Below are 19,772 nucleotides of genomic sequence, written 5' to 3' on the forward strand. Positions count from 1 at the left end.
CTTGTAAGATTCTCACATAGTTGTGTCCCTTTGTTGCATGCATGGGCACTTTCTCCCCCCAACCAGAGCATGGGCTGAGTGGAGGAAATGGAAAGATGGGGTTTTCCTCCCCAGCTTCCCTCCCCAACAGGGTCTAACTGGGGAGATGGGGGCAGGTAGGGTGGAGGTCCAATGCAGAGCAATTATAGAGAAAAGCCAGGGCCTGCCTCATCACCTGGATTCCACAGATGCTGGTGAGCACGGAGGCCCCAGGCAGGGCCAGCCAAGACTGAGTCTTGGATGGTGTAGAAAGATAGAGCTGGAAGAGAGACTGCAGAAAAGAAGGAAGAAGGAGGGAAGGCAGGGCCATGACACAGTAAGTCGCATGAAGGCTCCTGGACTTTTATTTCCTGGCTACTCCACACATACTGATATCTTGGGACAGCACTGTGATCATAGAGAAAATTACAAAGCTGAATGGAACTCTGAAGATCATATATTTGAGCCATTTGATTCGAGACTGAAGAACCTAAAACCTAAAGGTGTCTAATATGGCTACTTTGGAATCTGACCCAGACGGGACGCCAATTGCTGGTTTAGACACACCTGTGTGTCTTTTTGCAGGAGCCTGGGGAGGGGCCATGGTGCCAACCCAGTTGTGGGGGAGACTGGAGAAGCCGCTTCTCTTCCTGTGCTGCACCTCCTTCCTCCTGGGGCTGGCTTTACTGGGCATACGGCCGGACATCGCCCCTGTTGCTTATTTCTTTCTCGCCTTGGGTGGCTTCTTTTTGTTTGTTTGCCTCCTGGCCTGTTCTCTGGAATGGGGGTTCCGATCAATGCAGACGGAGAGCCCAGGGGCCTCAGGCAATGCACGGTGAGTCAAGGGGTGGACAGAATTCTAGGAATATACGATGGACCCTTTTGCCCTGTGTCCCTCTAGTCTCTCAGACATACAGCTCTGCTTTCCTGTTACTGGTATCTTTGAGGTGGTGGGTGGGGTCAGGTGTGGGTGGGTCTTTTGCCAATAGATGACAGTAAAGGGAAAAAGGACTCCTTTCAGGAGGCCACCAGTAACCTTATTTCTTCTCCCTCAGTGACAATGAAGCCTTTGAGGTGCCAACCTACGAAGAGGCTGTGGTGTTGGAATCACAATGCCGCCCCCAGCTGTTGGATCAGCCACCCCCCTACAGCAGTGTTGTAATCCCCCCAGAACTTGAGGAAGGACAACCTAGCAATCCAGACGGCCCCAATAGAGCCCGATTAGAAAGGCGAGTGGGCTCAGAGGGATCTATGACCCCACAAAACTCTGGAAGAGATCCAGTCAGCCTTCGGCTTCGGGGATCCCGGGTCATGTCCACTGCTCCTGATCTGCAGAGCTTGGGGGTGCCCCCCAAATTGGAGCCTCTTACTCCACCTCCTGCCTATGATGTCAGCTTTGGTCAACCTGATGATGATGTTTTCTCTGAAAACAACGGGACGCCCCCCTAAAAGACTTTACCACGATATATCATCTCTGCACCAGACCCATTCATGCATTTGACCAACAGTTCCCCGTGCCTGCTGTGTCAGGAACTGTGTTTCTGCATGGGGAACTGAACACAGAGGGGAGTCAGGCTATGGTAAGCCTTTTCCAGCTGAGATGTATGTGGCACAATTTGAGTCTTCAGGTAACATTCAGTAACCTACCCCATAGCCGGTATTTCCAGAGTTAGATGGAGGGTGAGAGGAGTGATCCAGAGAATCTGGAGAAGGAAGAAAAGAAACATCTGAGTGACAGCTATGTTGTTTCTGTTCTGGGTGTTTCTGTCTACCGGCTCAGTTAGGCTTCCCAGCCATGTGAGATGTTACTACCCTCGTTTGAAAAATGAGGATTCCAAGGGACAGTGAAGTTTGAGAATTTGCACAGGGGCACACTCCTAGTAAACAGCATAAAAATGATTTTAACTGTACTCTTCTGATCCCAAATCCTATTGTATTTTCAATTACAAGGTCCTCCACAAAATCTCTCAATCCCTATTGGACAACTGCTGGACAGAGGTGGGAGACTTCCTATAGACAGAATGGTGGAATAGTTGTGTCTGCAGACAGTGTGGGCTGAGTTTGACCAAGAGTGTGCCCAGCCTCCTGGATAAGCAAAACTAATCAAAGCTGCGACAGCCCGTGCTCCAGGTAGGGAGCAGTTTCTGCCCAGGGGCTGAAGAGCAGTCTCTAGTGCTTCCTAGCGGGAAGTAGTGGAGTAAACTGCCCCAGGGGGAGGGGTTCCGATTTTGAGACGGGTGGATGAGGGCCAGAAAGGATAAAACAGGAGCTTGGCGAGGGGTGGCGGAGTATCTAAGGCTCCCTCTTGAATCACCTATGAAGCGCTGGAGCCACCCGCACGGTGTCACCCCTGCGCTCTGACCACAGGGTTTTACCCCAGTCCCCTGGTCCGGCTTCCTCGGATCCCAACAGAACACCAGATTTTCTGGAATCGTGCTGTGGCTGTGACGCAGGTTTTAGCCACTGGGAGCGGTCCAACCATCAATGACCCACCCTCCTCAGGGGTGTGCCCCCCACTTAGGCATTCATCCACTGTGCGGTATCTAACGCCTCCCAGTGCTCTCCATCTCATCCTTACCCTGGCCCCAATAGTTCAATAAAGTCAAAAGTCCGGCCAAACCGGTCTTCGTAGAGTGCTTCCAATAGGCGGGTGAGGCAGGGTGGGAGGTGCCGGAGAGCGAGCCGTGATTTCCGCGGGAACCAACGACCAATCGGATTCCCGCGTAGGACGAAGCGGCTCCACGCTTCCCCCCGCCCCTTCCCTTTCCGCCAAGTGCGCTCTCTCACCCCATTGGACGGCACATCCAGCGCGAGGGCTCTGTGCCTGCGCGCGCACCGGCGACGGCAGGGGCGGGGCAGGCCTCGCGTAGGGGTGGAGCTAGGAGGAGTAGCGCGCAGGCGCGTCGTGCGCTGGCGGACGGGGTAGGGATGCAGAGGGCGGGAGGGCTTTCGGTTTGTTTGGATTGTGGGCGGTTCGCGCACAGCCCGGGAAAAGCGGTAAATGGCGGCGCCGAGCGCGGGCTCTCGGCCTGCCCTGCAGCGAAAGGCGCCAATGGCCGCTGACAGAGGGCGCAGGTAAGTGAAAGGGGGTCGCAGAGGTCCTTCGTGAGGCCCAGGGAGGGGAATGCGGGTCATGGCCCTGGCGTCCCCAGCCCTCGGAGTCCCTGGAAGCAGCCGTGACCGCCCTTGCAGCCAAGGGTGGGAGGCCGGGCTGAGCCCCCGAGGGGCGCGCGTGCGGCGGCCTCCTGTCGGCCTTGTTCCTCGCGAGCCGACCGCCCCAATTTGCTTTGTCCAACCCAAGGGGGCTCTGAACAGAAGGAGCTCTCCAGTCCTGCCAGATCTCGGCTTCTCTTAAAGATTCTCCATCCTTTCCTTCCCCTTATTCTTTTATGAGGAACTTTACTTTGTCCCCTTAATAAAACGGACGAGACTTGCAAACCCCGAGATACTGCCTGATGTGCATTTGACTTGGATTGGCTATATCACGACACGTATTGCTTTGGGTGTAATGATCAGGTTTTCAAAGCAGTCGACACAGGCCTTGGGGTTTGAGTACTTTGAAAGGACAAGGTGGTTCCGAGACTCCCGAGTGTGTCTCCGTCTCTGCCCCCGTTATATGACTTCATGGCAAGCATCACCCAGGGTAACATCTTAATGCCTCGTGGTCTAGACCCAGAAGGTCAATTTAGGACTTTGGAGCCAGAACCCGCAGAAAGACAGAATCAAGACTTAAGAATTCCCTTTGTGTCCTTTTCTCCTCTCCTTCCTCCCCTTCCAGCTGTTCCTGAAGTTCTAGGTGATCATGGTTATTTTGGGAAAAGTTCCTATTTGAGATTTTCACCCTAAAGTGGAATACAGGAAGGAGCAGGTGTGGAGAATGGATAATGCCTCAGATGAAACCTAATGAGTTACTGACTGAAAATTTAAGTCTAGAACTTGAAAGAGTCAAGAACCAGGAGTGAATTAGTAAATCGTGTGTATGGATGAGATTAAATAGGGAGAGGCTCTTTGAGGGGCTGCCTAATGGAATGTCAACGTTTAAGGGCAGGTTAAAGATCTTGTAAAGGAAAGGAACATTGTAGGCAGAGAGAGGAACTGGAGAGAATAGTAGGAAACCAAGGGAGGAGAAAGTTTTAAGGAGAAAACGCTACTGATAAATTAAGAGAAGAAACTTGAGTAAACCTGCCCCACCAATGATACGTATCCAGCATTCAGCTGTGATGTCTTGCTGTTGGTCTAATAACATTTTTACCAGTTTCCTATATGCCATCATTGTTACTGCTTTGGTGTTTTCTAAGGTGATTCTTAAATGGGTTTTTTGATTTCTCTAGTTGTATTGTAGCAGGTTTCTACTGAAAGTTTGGGGTCACAGGAGTATTTCTAGAGAACAGAAACCTGAAGTTAAAATGGAGTTTCAGACATCACTGTCCCAAATCCCAAATTTAACCCTGGTTGGCTGCTTCAAGCCTTGGGAATGTTTTACAGCTTTCTTTGCCTCAGGGTCCCACATGCCATCTTCTTGGATCTCTTTCAGCAATTTCAGGACTCTGCCTTTCACTCCTCTATAAACCTGTAACCTAGAGTTAAGCCAAGTACATCCTGTAAATGCATGGTGTTAAGATGCCCATTACCCCCCTACACACACACACACACACACACACACACACACACATTTTAACATCTTTGAAATCAGTATGCATTTTTAAATAGTCTTTTTTTTTTTTTTTTAAGATTTTATTTATTTATTTATTTGACAGAGACACAGCAAGAGAGGGAACACAAGCAGGAGGAGTGGGAGAGGGAGAAGCAGGCTTCCCACTGAGCGGGGGAGCCTGATGCGGGGCTCGATCCCAGGACCCCCTGATCATGACCTGAGCCACCCAGGCACCCCTGTAGTTTTTAAGTTATAAACTGAAGCTGTTACCTCATCCCTTTCTCACTGCCATCAGGCCCTTATTGTTGTCATGTTTTTGGAAACTGACTAAGCTGAGGAGCTCTGCATTTATATAAACTAGGCACAGAGATGATATTTGCTGGACATGGGATTTTTAAAATTCATAAACAGAAGCTGATCTCTTTGCAAACCAATAACAAAACCAAAGAATCCTTGAAATAAAGACATCCCTAATAAATTACCAAAACAATTTAGCCTTTATGCTTTAACTCTTTCAAGTGATCTCAAGTTATGTTGATTGTGTTTGTCATTTATCTACTCTTTCTGTCATACTTGCTACTTACTCAGTTCTTAATTTTTACAGGATTCTGATTATTTCTAGTGTCATTTTGTCATAGGAACTAAAGTTTTGAAGACCACAGGTATAATTGGTAGAAGTGGACTAGAGAGTAATGTGTGTGTGTCGGCCTGTCTCATTTTTTCCTATTAAAGCCAGCCATTGGCTTGAGCTTTTGCCATTGTATCAAATTATTTTCTTCCTCACCCAGGATCATCTTAACTCATATTATTTTTAGCAGCCTAGATAAATAATGTGAAAGGTTTTCTGGAATAATCTCTTAATTGAAATTGGTCTGTCAGATGAGTATTCCTTCCTTCGTGTCTATTATTTTTGTCAAGGTAGGTACTTCCCTCCCCTGGACAGACTATTCATCTCAGAAGATGGTCTCGGTGGAATGTACGCCATAAAAAATTATACATTATTTCCTTATGATTAGTGTGTTACTGCTTAATACTACTTTGATTTTAACCAGCTATGCCTAATATTGGTTCTTGTAAGTCCCATTCTTTTTGTTCTTCCTGCTCACACCTCTTCCACTCCACTCTTCTGTGCCAAATCTTGTACTTGACAGCTTTTCCCTCTCTGCCTTTTATCTGTAGGATATTGGGAGTGTGTGGCATGCATCCCGACCATCAGGAAGCACTGAAAAAGAACCGAGTGGTGCTAGCCAAACAGCTGTTGCTGAGTGAACTGTTAGAGCACCTCCTGGAGAAGGACATCATCACCTTGGAAATGAGAGAGCACATTCAGGTATTGGGAAGCAAAAGAGAAACGCCAAGTCAGTACATTGGTCATAGGAGTAGGAACAGAACATGATGAGGTTCTACATGTAGAACCTTACTAAGGAAATGAAAATGCCCTTCTACCCTAAAGCCCTTAACAGAAAACATACATAATTTAAGAATAATAGGAAAGACTTCCCCCAATCATATATTTTTCCTATAAAAGGATTCTTGAGATAACTAGAAGGTCATCTGGTGAAACAGAATTAGAGCTGAATAAGTAAATATGATTTCATGTTGTATTCTTTTATCTTAGGCCAAAGTGGGCAGTTTCAGCCAAAATGTGGAACTTCTCAACTTGCTGCCCAAGAGGGGTCCCCAGGCTTTTGATGCCTTCTGTGTGGCCCTGAGGGAGACCAAGCAGGGTCACCTGGAGGATCTGTTGCTCACAACCCTCTCTGGTCTTCCGCATGCACTCCCACCGGTATGGAGCCCTAGACATGTGGTGTGTTGAGAAGGGTTAGTTTGGTGGGAAAGGAATTTTTGAGATAGGGTGGGGGAGACTAGATTATGGTTTTGTTCACACTGGACCATCTCCCTAAGGCCTGGCGTGGTGGGTCCTGATTTCTTACAGTTGAGCTGTGACTACGACTTGAGTCTCCCCTTCCCGATGTGTGAGTCCTGTCCCCCTCACAAGCAGCTCCGCCTGTCTCCAGGTGAGAATTGATGGGATAACACATCCCACAGATTGACTTTTTCTTGATTGGCATCTGACTTTGCCCTAGCACAATACCTGTTTTCATTCATACTGGGAACAGTCTCCTTGGTGAATTTGTTAGGGACTAGCCGGAGAGTTTAGATGGGGTATTGATTGGGCCTGCTTCCCTTCCGTCACAGATGATTTTTTTATGGCAATTAGTCCTTAGAGCAACTGGTACAGGTAGGAAATTCCTCCACATGACTGGCCTGGCTCCTTAAAGCTGTTATTTTAGGATGAGAAGAGACTACATTGTAGGCCACTAGCCTGCTGACTTGAGTAGCCTAGTGATTAGAACAAGGCTTTTATCAGATATCCCATCCAGTCATTCAGTGGGGTTAAGCACTACTCTGTGTGGGCTAAGTGCAGAGGATCCAGTGGTGAGCAAAAGCAGACAGGGTCTCTGGCCTCATGGATCTTCTAATATAGGGGAGTGAGCAAAACCATTAATTATTAAAACCGCAGTTCAACAGGGTGCCTTAGGTTATAATGAAGTACTGGGATTGACACATAGATTGTACACTAGTTTTTGGGCTCTCTATGCCATAGATACTGTGGAACACTCCCTAGACAACGGAGATGGTCCTCCATGCCTTCAGGTGAAGCCTTGCACTCCCGAGTTTTATCAAACACACCACCAGCTGGTGAGTCCTACAGAATGCAAGAGGAAAAGTTGGGAAATGAGACACCCTTCCTGGGCACCTGAATTTAGTTCACATATATATCTCCTTGTTTTGTTGGTCAGAAAGTCAGTACTGATTGGTTATCTTCTCTGGGCATTTCTCTATATTGACGGTGGGGTGAGCAAGAATATGATGGCTTTGTTTTCTTGCAATGTCTCGTTCAGTTGGGGAAACAGTTTCTGTCCATAAGAAGCTCTAATTGGCTCCCCCTTCCCGCCAGGCCTATCGGTTGCAGTCTCGGCCTCGTGGCTTGGCACTGGTGCTGAGCAATGTGCACTTCACTGGAGAGAAAGACCTGGAATTTCGCTCTGGAGGGGATGTGGACCACAGCACTCTGGTCACCCTCTTCAAGCTCTTGGGCTACAAAGTCCATGTTCTACTTGACCAGACTGCACAGGTACATCTAATGTGTACAGGGGAGAGCTGGGCAACACTGGGGCCAGGCACATCCTCTGCTCTTCTGCCCACTGGATAGGTTACTTTCTCCTCCTTACCTTTTTACTCATCCTGTTCTATGTCTCACCTTGCAATCTAGTAAAAAAAAAAAAAAAAAAAAATTAGGGCCAACCAGCTGCTTCACTGTTAACTTCTCAGGGTCAGTGTGCTCTCCTTGAGTAATACCAGTCCCAGGTCGGGTTGTTACTCTTATATATTCAGAGACTTGATTCCCAGTCACTCAGGATGTGAGGAGACTCTGAGATTCAGCCAGCCAATCAGGAAAGATATCTATAAGCCAGGGCGACCCAGGACATTTACGTCTTGATTTGATATTGTTGCTTACAAGTCCAGTTATTGTTCAAAAGATTACTTTGGCAGATGACATTCTTGCAAATGGAAGTTTGCTAGAACCGTCTGTGGCAGCTTAATGAGTTAACATGGGGAAATTCCTTCCTCTTAACCAGCTCTGTGACCACAAGAAAGATCTTAGGGGCGATTACTTCTAGGCTAGATTCCTGCAACTCAAAAGCATTTTCATTATCTATTATTATTCCCTGTTAACCCCAATTACTGAGCTATACTGCTGACTTAGTTACCTTTAGGTATTTCTGTGTTGAAATTGATAATAGCCTATTGGTAAGTAGGTACTGATTCTTTTTTTTTTTCCATTTCCATCCCTTTCCTCTTTTTTTTTAAAGTTTTAATTTTAATTCCAGTTAACAAACAGTGTTAAAACAGTTTCATGTATACAATATGGTAATTCAACACTTCTGTATGTTACTCTGTACTCACCATGACAAGTGGACTCCTTAATCCCCATCACCTATTTCCCCCATCCCCGGGAATCATTTTGATTCCAGAATAATAGCACTTTCTTAAACTTGCCTTTGGGAATGTCAGTGGTAAAATCAAAGTTTCTAGGAAATTCCCTTTGATTTGTTAAGGTAGGGAATCTGTTTTGTCCTCAGCATTGTCTGTGGTCTTTATTTTTGTATCTTAGCTATCTTCTGTGAGAATGATTGTGTAAGAGCATGTGACTCTTGATCTTGGGGTTGTAAGTTCAAGCCCCACGCTGGACGGAGAGCTTACTTTAAAAATTAATTAATTTTGAGCACTTTATAATGGTGGGGGACTATGTTTTCTATATAAATTTTTTTTTAATGTGATTCTGAAATTCACAGGACATCAGTTAGATGAGGAGTCTTGACATCAGCAAAAATGGGAGTACTTCCCCTTATATTCTGAAGGACCAAGCAGGAGTAGACAGTGTCTTCTACAGTAGTTAAAAGAAAGAAACAGTCCCCTGGGTAGATCTGGTCGGAAGGGTAAATGGACGGTGTGAGACTTGAGCTGGCCTTGAAAGAAGCCACTAAGCACAGAGGAGTGGTGAAGGGGCCCTAGACAGGGAGAATAGCTGAGAGAGGGGGAATGTGTGTGTGATGTTACGGGCATTAGGGTAAACCAACTGCGTAGGGCAAAGGAGTGCCAAAAATAAGATTGGAGATAACGGGATCAGAATGCCAGGGCCTTGAACTTCCTTGTTTTAGAAAACCATTAGTAATTTTTTTTTAACAGAAAGGTGATAAATTCACAGTGATGATTCAAAGCACCATTGAGAAGAATGAAGTAAGAGACCAGTGGCAGGGAATCCAGTTTGGAGTTGATATAATGCCAATACCAGATATTGGGAGCCTGGACAGAATAGTGGACCAAGAGGGAAAGAATATTTGTAGAAAATAACATAATGGCATGATTGTACTATCAGGTGGTTGAATGACTGCAAATGGAAGAAGGTCGAAAAATTAAGTAAGGAATTGAGGGTCTCAGAGAAGTCAGGGCCAAAAATGTAAATTTGGGCATTACCTGTGTAGGAGAAATACTTTAAGGGATGAGACTATGCGATCTTTGAGAAGGAGAGTAGAGCAACAAAAGCAAAAGGCATAGGACTGAACCTTGGAATAGAACCCTCCCTGTGTAGCCTTGTCCTCAGCTCTGGAGAGTCAGAAATGTAAGGAGGATGTTGCAAAGTCAAGTTTCCAGCTGTGGCCTATCAACTTCTCCAATACAGTTAAAACCAGAGTTCTAGAGGGGAGGGGGGTGGGGGGATGGGTTAGCCTGGTGATGGGTATTAAGAAGGGCACGTTCTGCGTGGAGCACTAGGGTTATGCACAAACAATGAATCGTGGAACACTACCTGAAAAACTAATGATGTAATGTATGGGGATTAACATAACAATAAAAATTTTTTAAAAAATCCCAAGTAGTTAGTTACAATGGGTATGATAATTTGGTTCTTTGGGCATCTGCACAGAGTACTTTCTTCCTGGTAGGACTTCTCCAGAGACTCAACTCTTTAATCATATGATTATTTGATGAGCAAAGAGAACCAAAAAAATTAAGATCCTTTTTCCCCCCATTATACCTTTTGACTTTAGAAATAATTGCATTTAAAAATTTGAAGTAGTACAGTCTTAGATAACCCTCTTCACTTGACGGTGCTGGACAGTACACCAGTGGTATTCTCACTGCTTATGTAGGTTTTCAGTTTTTCTCTTTGTCATCAAAGTCTTCTGTCACCGTGCCTCCCTCCTGAGGTTATTAGTTCTAGAATTACAATTTATCATATATTAGGAAAGGAGATACATTTTAAAGTGGCAAATTTCCTTTTACCATGTGGTATTGATTTTTAACTTGCATCTGGGACGCAGACTGCCTTGAAAATGTAAGGATGCTCTATGGGTCATCCCTGGAAAATGCAGCTAGCCATAAAATTTTGCATATCATCTCAGAGGGTTTATAGTTTATTCCCTTGTGTCCCCCAACCTCCAGCCAAAAACCCAGGCAAGAGTTAAAAACCGTGCTATTTTTAGAAGTACTGTAATTTTATCAGAAATAAATCTAGAGATCCTATTTGAAGCTATCTACTTTTGGAAAAATTTCCCCCAAATGAATTAACGCCCAGTTATCAGTTTAGTACTATTAAATTTGATTACTGAGTGTGTGTGTTCTTACTTTGGGCTTTGTTGTCCTCTATTTACTGACCTAAGAGTCTCACTTAAGTTCAAAATGCTCATGAGTAGATGCCAAATATACATTTTTATTGCCTTCTTCCAGCAAAATTAACATCAACTACTCTGGATTAAAATTCTATTAAAGGGGCGCCTGGGTGGCTCAGTTGGTTAAGCGTCTGCCTTCAGCTCAGGTCATGATCCCAGGGTTTTCAGGCTTCCCCCCATGATCCCTCAGGTCCATTGAGCTTCCTGCTCAGCAGCAAGTCTGCTTTTCCTCTCCCTCTGCTCCTCTGTGTCCCCACCCCCCCACCCCCCCCCGCTCTTTCTCTCTCTCGAATAAATAAGTAAAATCTTAAAAAAAAATTCTATTATGGCCAACTCCAGAAGAACATTCATACTTCTGTATTCTTTTGAGATTATATATTCTTGACCTAAATGAGTTCTGGATATCTTTTTATTACCTTAAGATATCCAATATCATGATTGGCTTCTCTTTGCCCAGAAAGCGTACATACTTTTCAATAAAGCCAATTTCTTCATTTCCAGTTCAGTTACAGACTTTCAAGTCTTCTATATAATTTTCTGAGTTATCTGCAAACAGAAGTATTCCAAACAAATAAACCAGTAGTTCTCAAATTTAGCGTGTCGGAATCACCTGGAGGGCTTATTAAAACATAGTTTGCTGGGACCCAAAACTCTGCGTTTCTTGCAAGTTTCCAGAACCGCTGCAATGTATTACACAAGTGTGCTTTTTATTGGGAGCTGCACCTGGTAACTGTTAAGTAAAGCTCTGCTATAACTGTCCTGCCTGGTTTGCTATCGTTACACTCATTAGAGTTCACTAAAATTCATAGTAAAATGAACTTATTTTCTTTCTTCTGGTCTCAAATAGGAGAGACCACTCAGACTTCTTGGGTTGTAGAGGAAGACGTAGGTTTAATAGTTTGTATCAGATTATTTACTATTTTGTATAACCTTCCATTGGATGGGCCAAATGCTTAAGGTAGAGTGATACTCGTGTATGGCAACCTGGTGCACCATAGAGAAGATCCTTAAGTTGGATTACAAGATTGGCCAGTAGTAGGTTTCTTTGAAAAAATAACATTGCTACTCCTTGTTAGATATGCACATTATCATAATGGCAGAATTTTGCAGTATGTGCCAGACATCGTTATAAATCCTTTCTCTGTAGTATTTCATTTAATCTTTATGAAGTTGGAGAAAATTTACTCTTAATTATCTTCTTACAAAACGAGTATTAGAGCTTTGAAGGGCCTAATAACTGGTTCCAGTTTGTGAACCCAGGGGTCAAACCTAGGTCTGTCTGATCCTGTAGCCCATGTATGTAGCCATGGCCCTGTGCAGAGTTCTCCAGACAGTGTGCTCTTCCGTGAATGGAGCATTTTATGCAGATACCATCATGTCTCTGGGAACTTAAAATCTCAGACCGAAAACAGCATGAAAGTACTATTATTCTCTATTATCATGATTCCATTTGCCCTTTGTCAGAACGGTTTATTTCCTTATGGCTGGAAAGGTATTTTACTCATTCATAGCTCAGTTGGTGGTCCCCTTTGTGCCATTTATATGCTCTAGAAAAAAGGATCGGGTTGATGATTGAGGAGTGGATAAAGTTAACTAGCTCATGAACTAGCTTTATTAGTAATTTGGTTTAGTCCAAGTGTTCTTAACAGAGTGAGTCTGGATTTTGTGAAATTATATTCAGAATTCTGTGTCTGAAGTCATGCATTTTTCTGATGAGTCTGTAGCTTTTTTGGCCTCTCCTAGGGTCTCTGACTTCTCATTGACCACAGTAATATACAGAAAACATTTTTTCTTGTAATGGCTTAGGGTTTCAGACACCAAAGAAAGATTATGTTGGTGCAGACTGCAGTGAACAACACTAAAAGGTGTTTTTTCTCTAGGAAATGCAAGAGAAACTTCAGAATTTTGCCCAGTTACCTGCCCACCGTGTCACTGACTCCTGTATCGTGGCGCTTCTCTCTCATGGTGTGGAGGGAGGCATCTATGGTGTGGATGGCAGACTGCTTCAGGTGTGTGTCGCCTTGTGGCTGACAGCTCTTCACGCTAGGCCCCCTCCCCTCCTGCTGGCCCGTCTCTCCAGTAACGGCTGCTGTGGTACATGTAGGCCTCACGAAGGCCTGCAGTCTACTTAACCTCCCTCCTCTTTTCTTTCTTTCTGGCAGCTTCAAGAGGTTTTTCGGCTCTTTGACAACGCCAGCTGCCCAAACCTTCAGAACAAGCCGAAAATGTTCTTCATCCAGGCCTGCCGTGGAGGTGAGTGCCCTGGCCGATCAGCACCTGGGTGGTGGCTCCTGGGCAGCCTCCCACCAGCTCTCACTTTCCTGTTTGCTCCTCTCAGGTGCTATTGGATCCCTTGGGCACCTCCTTCTGTTCACTGCTGCCACGGCCTCTCTTGCTCTGTAAGTGTCTCCCGATGCATGGGGTGTGCTGGGGCTTGGGCAGCCCAAGGCTCTCAGGTTGGACAGCTCTGTGCACCACCACACCCTCCTCTCAGGACTCCTTACCGGTGCTTTCGCCTTCTCTCCCGAGAACTCTCACTTCTGTGCTCTTAACTCCGGTGTGCTTGTCTTTGTCACTCAGTGCAGTTAAGGAGCTTCTGTCTGTCTCTTCTTCCTCTCTCCCTTCGTACCCTTCCTCTTTTCCTTTCTCCATCCCTCTTTCCCTCTTCTCTTTTCATCTGTCCCCTTCTCGGCTTCTCCGTGTACCGTGCAGGCCAGCAGTGCAGAAGCCTCAAGCCAGGCTTTGGCTCTCACTCATCCTTGAGCTGCTTCCGCCTTCTTTCTCGAATGCAGTCTCTTACCCTCTAAGAGCCAGGATGCCAAGACTAGGCTCCAAGACATGCGGACACACTTCTTCTCCTAGAGGGAAGCAGTAATAATTAAAAGCTCTAACCACTGACTAGTTATATCAAGTTAGAGAAGTTACTTGACGTCCCTCCACCTTAATTTCCTCCATATAAAATGTAGGTGGCGATCAGACGTACTTCATAAGGTGGTTGTGATAATTGAATGGAATAATACATACGAAGAGCTTGCTTAGCACAGTAGGCTCATAGTCAATCCACAGAAAAGGCCAGCTGTGACTGTTACACTATGGTCAGTGCCCTCAAGGGGCTTGTAGTTTGGTTTAAAGTCACTTTGTCCTAACATTCAAATAATGTCTTTTCCTCTCGTGTGTTCAACAAATGTAAATGGTTAACATTGTTGATATCTTCCTAATATCACCAAAGGATATAATTTATTAAGGTCCTACAACATGACTAGGATACTATCACAAAAGCAAAAGAAAATGTGTGGTCTCTCAAACTGCTGCTATCTAAAAAAAAGGGGAAAAGAAAATATGTCTCTTGAAAGAGCCTACCAATTACTAGAAAGATAAAGCAAGTATACATGAAATAGCTTGAGAATAATTCAGAGGCCTCAAGCAAGGGAGAAATTAATGAGATACAAGCCATACATATGAAGGAGTAAGCAGTAGGGAATAGATTGTTTTAAGCTGGCTTAGTTTGAAGACATGTAGTAAGTATTTTAATGTGGTAAGGCTTAATTTGGACCCAGAAGGATAAAATCTACATAGGTATGGAGTAGTAAATGTAGGGCCTTTCAGAGGAAATGGGTACAAGATGACACACACACCAGGACTAAAGGACACCCCCTTCCCTCCCCCAGAATGTTGTGCTGGGCCAGAAGTCCGCCGGGAGCCGACTTAAAGGCGTGGCATCTAGGTGTGTACTAAGATAAGGCTGGCTACAGGCAGTACATCCGTCCATCCAGCTAACCTTTAGTCAGACAGATTTTGGACTTTAGCAGATAATAGTGTGGAGCTGTTGGTAGCTCAAAAAATTAATGTGATGGATTCTTTTCCAGGACGATTACCAGGCTGGGGAGCTGCAGCGAGGAAAGAGTATGTGAGGACAGGAACTTAGTGTTTATTCACCAGCTGGATGTCCAGGCCCAGGGCACTGCCTGATACATGGTAGCACTTAATAAATATTGAATGAAGGGATGAAAATTAATCTCCTCAAAAACTGTAGCAGTCATACAGAAAACAGATGGGATATTGTGTTACTGGAAGAAGCAATAACACTTACTGATTAATAGATCTGAGACATGAAGGCAAGAAAGAAGTTTCCTTTTCCTTGAGGGACACATTTAGCTTGGCCTATTTCCTTCAGGAGGTATTACTGGCAAAATAAAATGAAATAAAGACATTTATGATCATTTTCTCTTCCTATGTTCAGAGATATATATACAGTATCAGATCTGGATAGGAGAAATTGCTCTTTTCTGGGGTAATCTGAATCTTCTCTCTTAAAATTAAATCCTTCCAGAGATGACCTTTGAAGATTTGAGCTCACCTGTCCTCTGTTGTACTTCGTTAATATAACTGATGTCTGTAAAATTACTCTCCCTTCCCCAGTTGCCTGGAGTGTGAGCTCCATAAGGGCAGGAATCTTTACATCCCTAAGGCTTAATGTGAAATAGTGCCTGGCACATGGCAGTTGCTCAGTAACTTTTTTGGGGATCAGTGAATTTTGGTCATTTCCCCATAGTTCTTCGAGCTTCACTTGCCTTTTGGGCTCTCTCGAGTGTTGCGTGGAGCAGGAATACTGTAAAAGACTTTGCTCTCTTATCTTTGGTTTGTTGGGCTGTGTGCCCTCCCTGTCTCTTTTTCCTACTGACCGCATCCCCACCCACCTCCAAAATAAAACTGCAACATCCAGATAAAAATATATCTGGGCATAGGTAAGGCCTGGGTCAGGAGGTTGGACATGTAGTCAGGGTATGTTGAAAACTGCTAAAATTGATTAATGATGTTCTTTTTCAATCATATAGAAGAAAAGTCAAATTATCCCAATTTTTAAGTTTTTCCTTTTACAAATTTCTCTTAAAACTTCGATGCCTGCCACAATTTGGCTTATGAAATTAATAAGGAGTAAATAACTTAAAAATACCAGAGACTTAGAAACTGATCACATTTAGGGTTTTTAAAATTTTTTTATTGATACATAGATTTGAGGTGATTTTTACATAGCATGCATGTAGTAATCATATTATTGGGTTATTAACTTGGTTTTCTTATTTATATACAAAACTGAATTGTCAGTATTTAATTGTGTATTGTCATAAAAAGCACTGTGACTTCCAGGTCTATTGCTAATTGAACAAATAAATTATGGACATAGGATTTTTAGTTCTGTTTACAAGGAGTGTTTGATCGGCACTTTCCATCTTGCGCAGAGTGGATGAAGCTCAGACCTCATGTATGTGCAGATGACTGAGCATGGCGCCGGGCCTCTGGGTGTCTCCCTGATAATGGCTGCGTGCTGGGCAGGAATGGGAGTAATGATTTTTTTTTTTTTTCCTTTAATTCGTCAGCCAGAGATTTGGAGGCAGCAGCTGGAAATGGCTCTTCCCAGTCAGGTGGCAGGGAACTCCGGCTTGCCTGTGGCAGGCCCAAGAGCCCCGGGAGGAAATAACATCTCTGTCCATTCTGTCTGCCTTTGCTACAGATGAAACGGACCGTGGGGTGGACCAGCAAGATGGAAAGAACCACACCGGATCCTCTGAGTGTGAGGAGAGTGACGCCAGCAGGGAGGAGTTGCTGAAGACCCGACTGCCCACGTGCTCAGACATGATCTGTGGCTATGCCTGCCTCAGAGGTATTCGGAGCTCCCAGAGGGAAGTCAGACGTGGAGACGCGCACCTTCCCTCCCCCCCCCCCCCCGGGGTCTCTGAAGTGGGAGGGTACAGGGTGCCGTAGAAGTCGAGTTTGGGTCGTCCAGCCGTGTGAGCTGTGCCGTGACCTTCACACTGTGGGAGACTCCGTCCTTGTTGCAGGCACTGCTGCCATGCGGAACACCAAACGGGGTTCCTGGTACATTGAGGCCCTCACCCACGTGTTCTCTGAGAGGGCTTGTGACATGCACGTGGCTGACATGCTCGTGAAGGTCAGTCGCCTCCTTCGGGCTCCGTCTGCTTGGGTTCCGCCCTCCTCCACCCTGTCCCTGGCTGTCATCATCTCTCCAGCCTGCCTCTTGCGCCCAGAGGCTCAGCCTGGGGACCGTGGGTTTCTGTCTTTGCAGGTGAACGCACTCATCAAGGAGCGTGAGGGCTACGCCCCTGGCACGGAGTTCCACCGCTGCAAGGAGATGTCTGAGTACTGCAGTACCCTGTGCCGCCACCTCTACCTGTTCCCGGGCCACCCTCCCACGTGACGCCGTCCCCATGGCCCTGCCGCGTGGAGGCCTGATGGGGCCTCTCCTCTTCCGGCACACGGTTTCTCTTCCCCCTCCGGGATTGGGAACCTTGGGGCTTGTGGAGCACGCCTGTCCCCTCCGCCTGGGCGTGCCGGGCCACAGGCCAGTCCCTCCTGTGGCGGCTCCCTCCCTGCAGAGCTGGCTCTGGCCTGACAGGCTGCGACAGCAGAGCAGCCTGGGCGATGATGTTGTGAACACAGCATCTTTATGGGGAGAGGGCATGCGGGTTTCCCTGCCGCTTGTGTTTGCTTCCTGGCCCGAGGGCTTTGGTAGACAGCACTTTGGTAATTGCTTTTATTATGTTAGCTAAGACATTTCAGAGACCATCTCCTGTCTTTTTTTTTCTTTCATATTCCAACCCCATTCATCCCAGACTGAGAGTTTGGAAGGTGTCCTGATTCAACGTAGACGTTTTCCATTTTGCCTCGAAAGGGCCAACAGGACTGGCGGCACACTGCTGCCGTGGGTGTGGTCGGGACCACAAGGCCACCCAGTGGAAGGCCAGGTTCTCCGCTCCACAGTTGGCTCCTTTGGGCTCGAGGAAACCGGCCTCTCAGAGGTTACAGCTTGGATACCTTATCCCTGGAACTCGTTGATCCTTGCCCAGGGAAGTTCCAGAGTTTTCTTAATCAGTTACTCTCTCGCTCTTTGGTTACTGAGAGGAACCTCAGGAGAGAGTGTTAGCAGAGGCAGATAAGAGTGGTATGCTTCCTCATACGCTGTAACCTGTCACCTTATCTTTTGCTTCCTCTGAAATGTCCTTTTCCAAAAAAAAAAACATCCTAGTAGTTATCTCCCTACTTCCTGTTTCTCCCCTTTCACCTTCATCTCATCCTGGTTACTGCTGCCACCAAATCTGTCTAAAATACTACTTAATTGGATCATTCGGCTGCTCACGGATATCAGGTAGTAGCTTGTTCCTGCTTTCTGTTTCAGTATTAAATCCCCTTTTGATTTTATATGGCCTGTTTTCCCTTCTCCCAGGTCTCCATCTGAGGCTGTCACTGTATGTGCTGTGTCCCCCTGAAGCCTGCTGTGTCTGTGCCATACATTGTGCTTTTCCTGTTCTTCAGGGACTTCTCTTGTTCTTCCATTCTTGCCCCCGCCAATCTAATCTCTGTATGACAGATTTTGGTTTTGGGTTTTTAAATACAAATCTGATCATGTCACTCCCCTGCTAAGATTTCTGTTACACCTGAAGTAGTGTGCAGACTCCTAACTTACCTTCCCCTTGAACCTCATTAAAGGCTGATTTCCCTCTAAGTGATTGCCCTGGTGCCATCCTCAGTTTCTCAAACATTCTGAGCTCTTTCCTGCCCTGGACCATCGCAGATACTCTCCTGGGGTCTACTGAGCTCCGTTCCTCACAACTTTTAGCTTAAATGCCGCCTTGTGGAGGCCTTCCTAGGCCATTCTATCTCTAAATAATCTTCTATGTTTCTTTATTACTACGTCCTGTTTAATTTCTTCATTGCACTTAGCATGATTTATAATCACGTATTTGCTTGCCTCACTTGTTCATTTCTGTTTCCCCTACTAGGGTGTAAGCTCCCTGAGGATAGAAACCTTGTCTCTGTCTCTTTTGTTCACCACTATATACCCAGTGCCTGGCACATGGTAGGTCTTCAGTAAATGTTTTTGGGTGAAGGAAGGAAGAAAGCAACCCTAGCTAGAATCCTACTTCTGGACAAAATTTCCCTTAAACAATATACGCAGTTTAGTATTTATACTCTAGGTTTTTCTGTGTGTTTTGTTCTATCCACTGATAACTACTAGCTCATGAAGACAGATGTCGTGTGTCAGACAACGTCGTCTGCATCTCCCATGGTCCCTGGCACAGTGCTTAGCCTGTAGTAGTTCAGGTGCTCAATAAATACTTTTTCTGTGAGCTGGGGGGTTTGGAGACTTGTTGCTGAGTCCTGCCCTTGGGTCAGTATCATACGGAAGTATTTAGGTGATAGAACCTTTCCATTTCCCACTGCCAGGATTTTATATTGCCTTCAGGTGCCAAATAAATGCTCATATTTATTGCTGATGTGTGCCTGACATCTCTTTTTCCACACACAATCTTGTGAAGCTCACATATTCTCACTTGCTTGGCCCCTTACAGCATTCCTCACCACCTCCCAAGGTGTACCCAGAGCTGAACACCCTTCCTTTGCTGCCATAATCTTTGTTACATATAAAGGTGGGGGCCCATCTCAGCTGTCATGGCCACAGGCAACTACCCAAAATAGAGCTGGCATACTGGGATTTCTCAAATCAGGAGATCTAAGAGTCATTAGCAAGCAGTGTTGGTTCTGGATTATGTAAATGAGGGGATGGAGGCTGGAGAAAGAGATTGGGCTGGAATTGGAGGATGGTGAGGATTATAGAATCTACATGGTCCCAAGTTGGTTTTAAGGTTTTCTAGAGTGGCCATGGACTGTAAGAGAACTCAGAGCAGCGTGAAAGAGGTCTAAGCTGTGGGCTCTGTAGGTTGAGAAATTCTTGGGGTGCAGTATATCCAAAGTGTGTGCCTGGAGAGGCAAGTGTGCAAGCGCACGTGGACCAAGGAGGCTTAACAAGAGATGGGAAATTCTGTAGGAACAACTTGGCAGGAAGC

At 45.6% G+C, this 19,772-nt stretch overlaps 2 protein-coding genes across 7 annotated transcripts; both read left to right on the forward strand.

Moving 5' to 3' along the window:
* The first annotated feature begins 435 nt into the window (after window positions 1-435).
* Window positions 436-2,076, forward strand: TMEM139 (transmembrane protein 139). 2 transcript variants are annotated; one of them, XR_003516408.1, is made up of 3 exons: window positions 436-853; window positions 1,074-1,598; window positions 1,969-2,076. XR_003516408.1 is itself a non-coding variant. In XM_027573586.2 (2 exons), the coding sequence occupies exons 1-2, from the start codon at window positions 531-533 to the stop codon at window positions 1,465-1,467; spliced, it is 717 nt and encodes a 238-aa protein (XP_027429387.1). In that variant the 5' UTR covers window positions 436-530; the 3' UTR covers window positions 1,468-1,666. The 2 variants fall into 2 exon arrangements, 1 of the variants encoding a protein (XP_027429387.1); XM_027573586.2 differs by lacking the exon at window positions 1,969-2,076 and having other exon boundaries at window positions 1,074-1,666.
* Window positions 2,077-2,932: 856 nt separating this feature from the next.
* Window positions 2,933-19,200, forward strand: CASP2 (caspase 2). Of its 5 annotated transcripts, none has more exons than XM_027574739.1 (11): window positions 2,933-3,093; window positions 5,852-6,002; window positions 6,291-6,479; window positions 6,609-6,690; window positions 7,281-7,375; window positions 7,635-7,811; window positions 12,789-12,917; window positions 13,071-13,161; window positions 16,421-16,570; window positions 16,749-16,858; window positions 16,994-19,200. In XM_027574739.1, exons 1-11 carry the CDS (start codon window positions 3,020-3,022, stop codon window positions 17,123-17,125), a joined length of 1,380 nt encoding a protein of 459 aa, XP_027430540.1. In that variant the 5' UTR covers window positions 2,933-3,019; the 3' UTR covers window positions 17,126-19,200. The 5 variants fall into 5 exon arrangements, with proteins under 5 accessions (XP_027430540.1, XP_027430541.1, XP_027430543.1 ...); XM_027574740.1 differs by having other exon boundaries at window positions 6,291-6,458; XM_027574742.1 differs by lacking the exon at window positions 16,749-16,858.
* The last annotated feature ends 572 nt before the right edge of the window (window positions 19,201-19,772 follow it).

This window comes from Zalophus californianus, chromosome 12, assembly GCF_009762305.2.
Source record: "Zalophus californianus isolate mZalCal1 chromosome 12, mZalCal1.pri.v2, whole genome shotgun sequence".
In the NCBI taxonomy this organism is placed as follows: Eukaryota; Metazoa; Chordata; class Mammalia; order Carnivora; family Otariidae; genus Zalophus; species Zalophus californianus.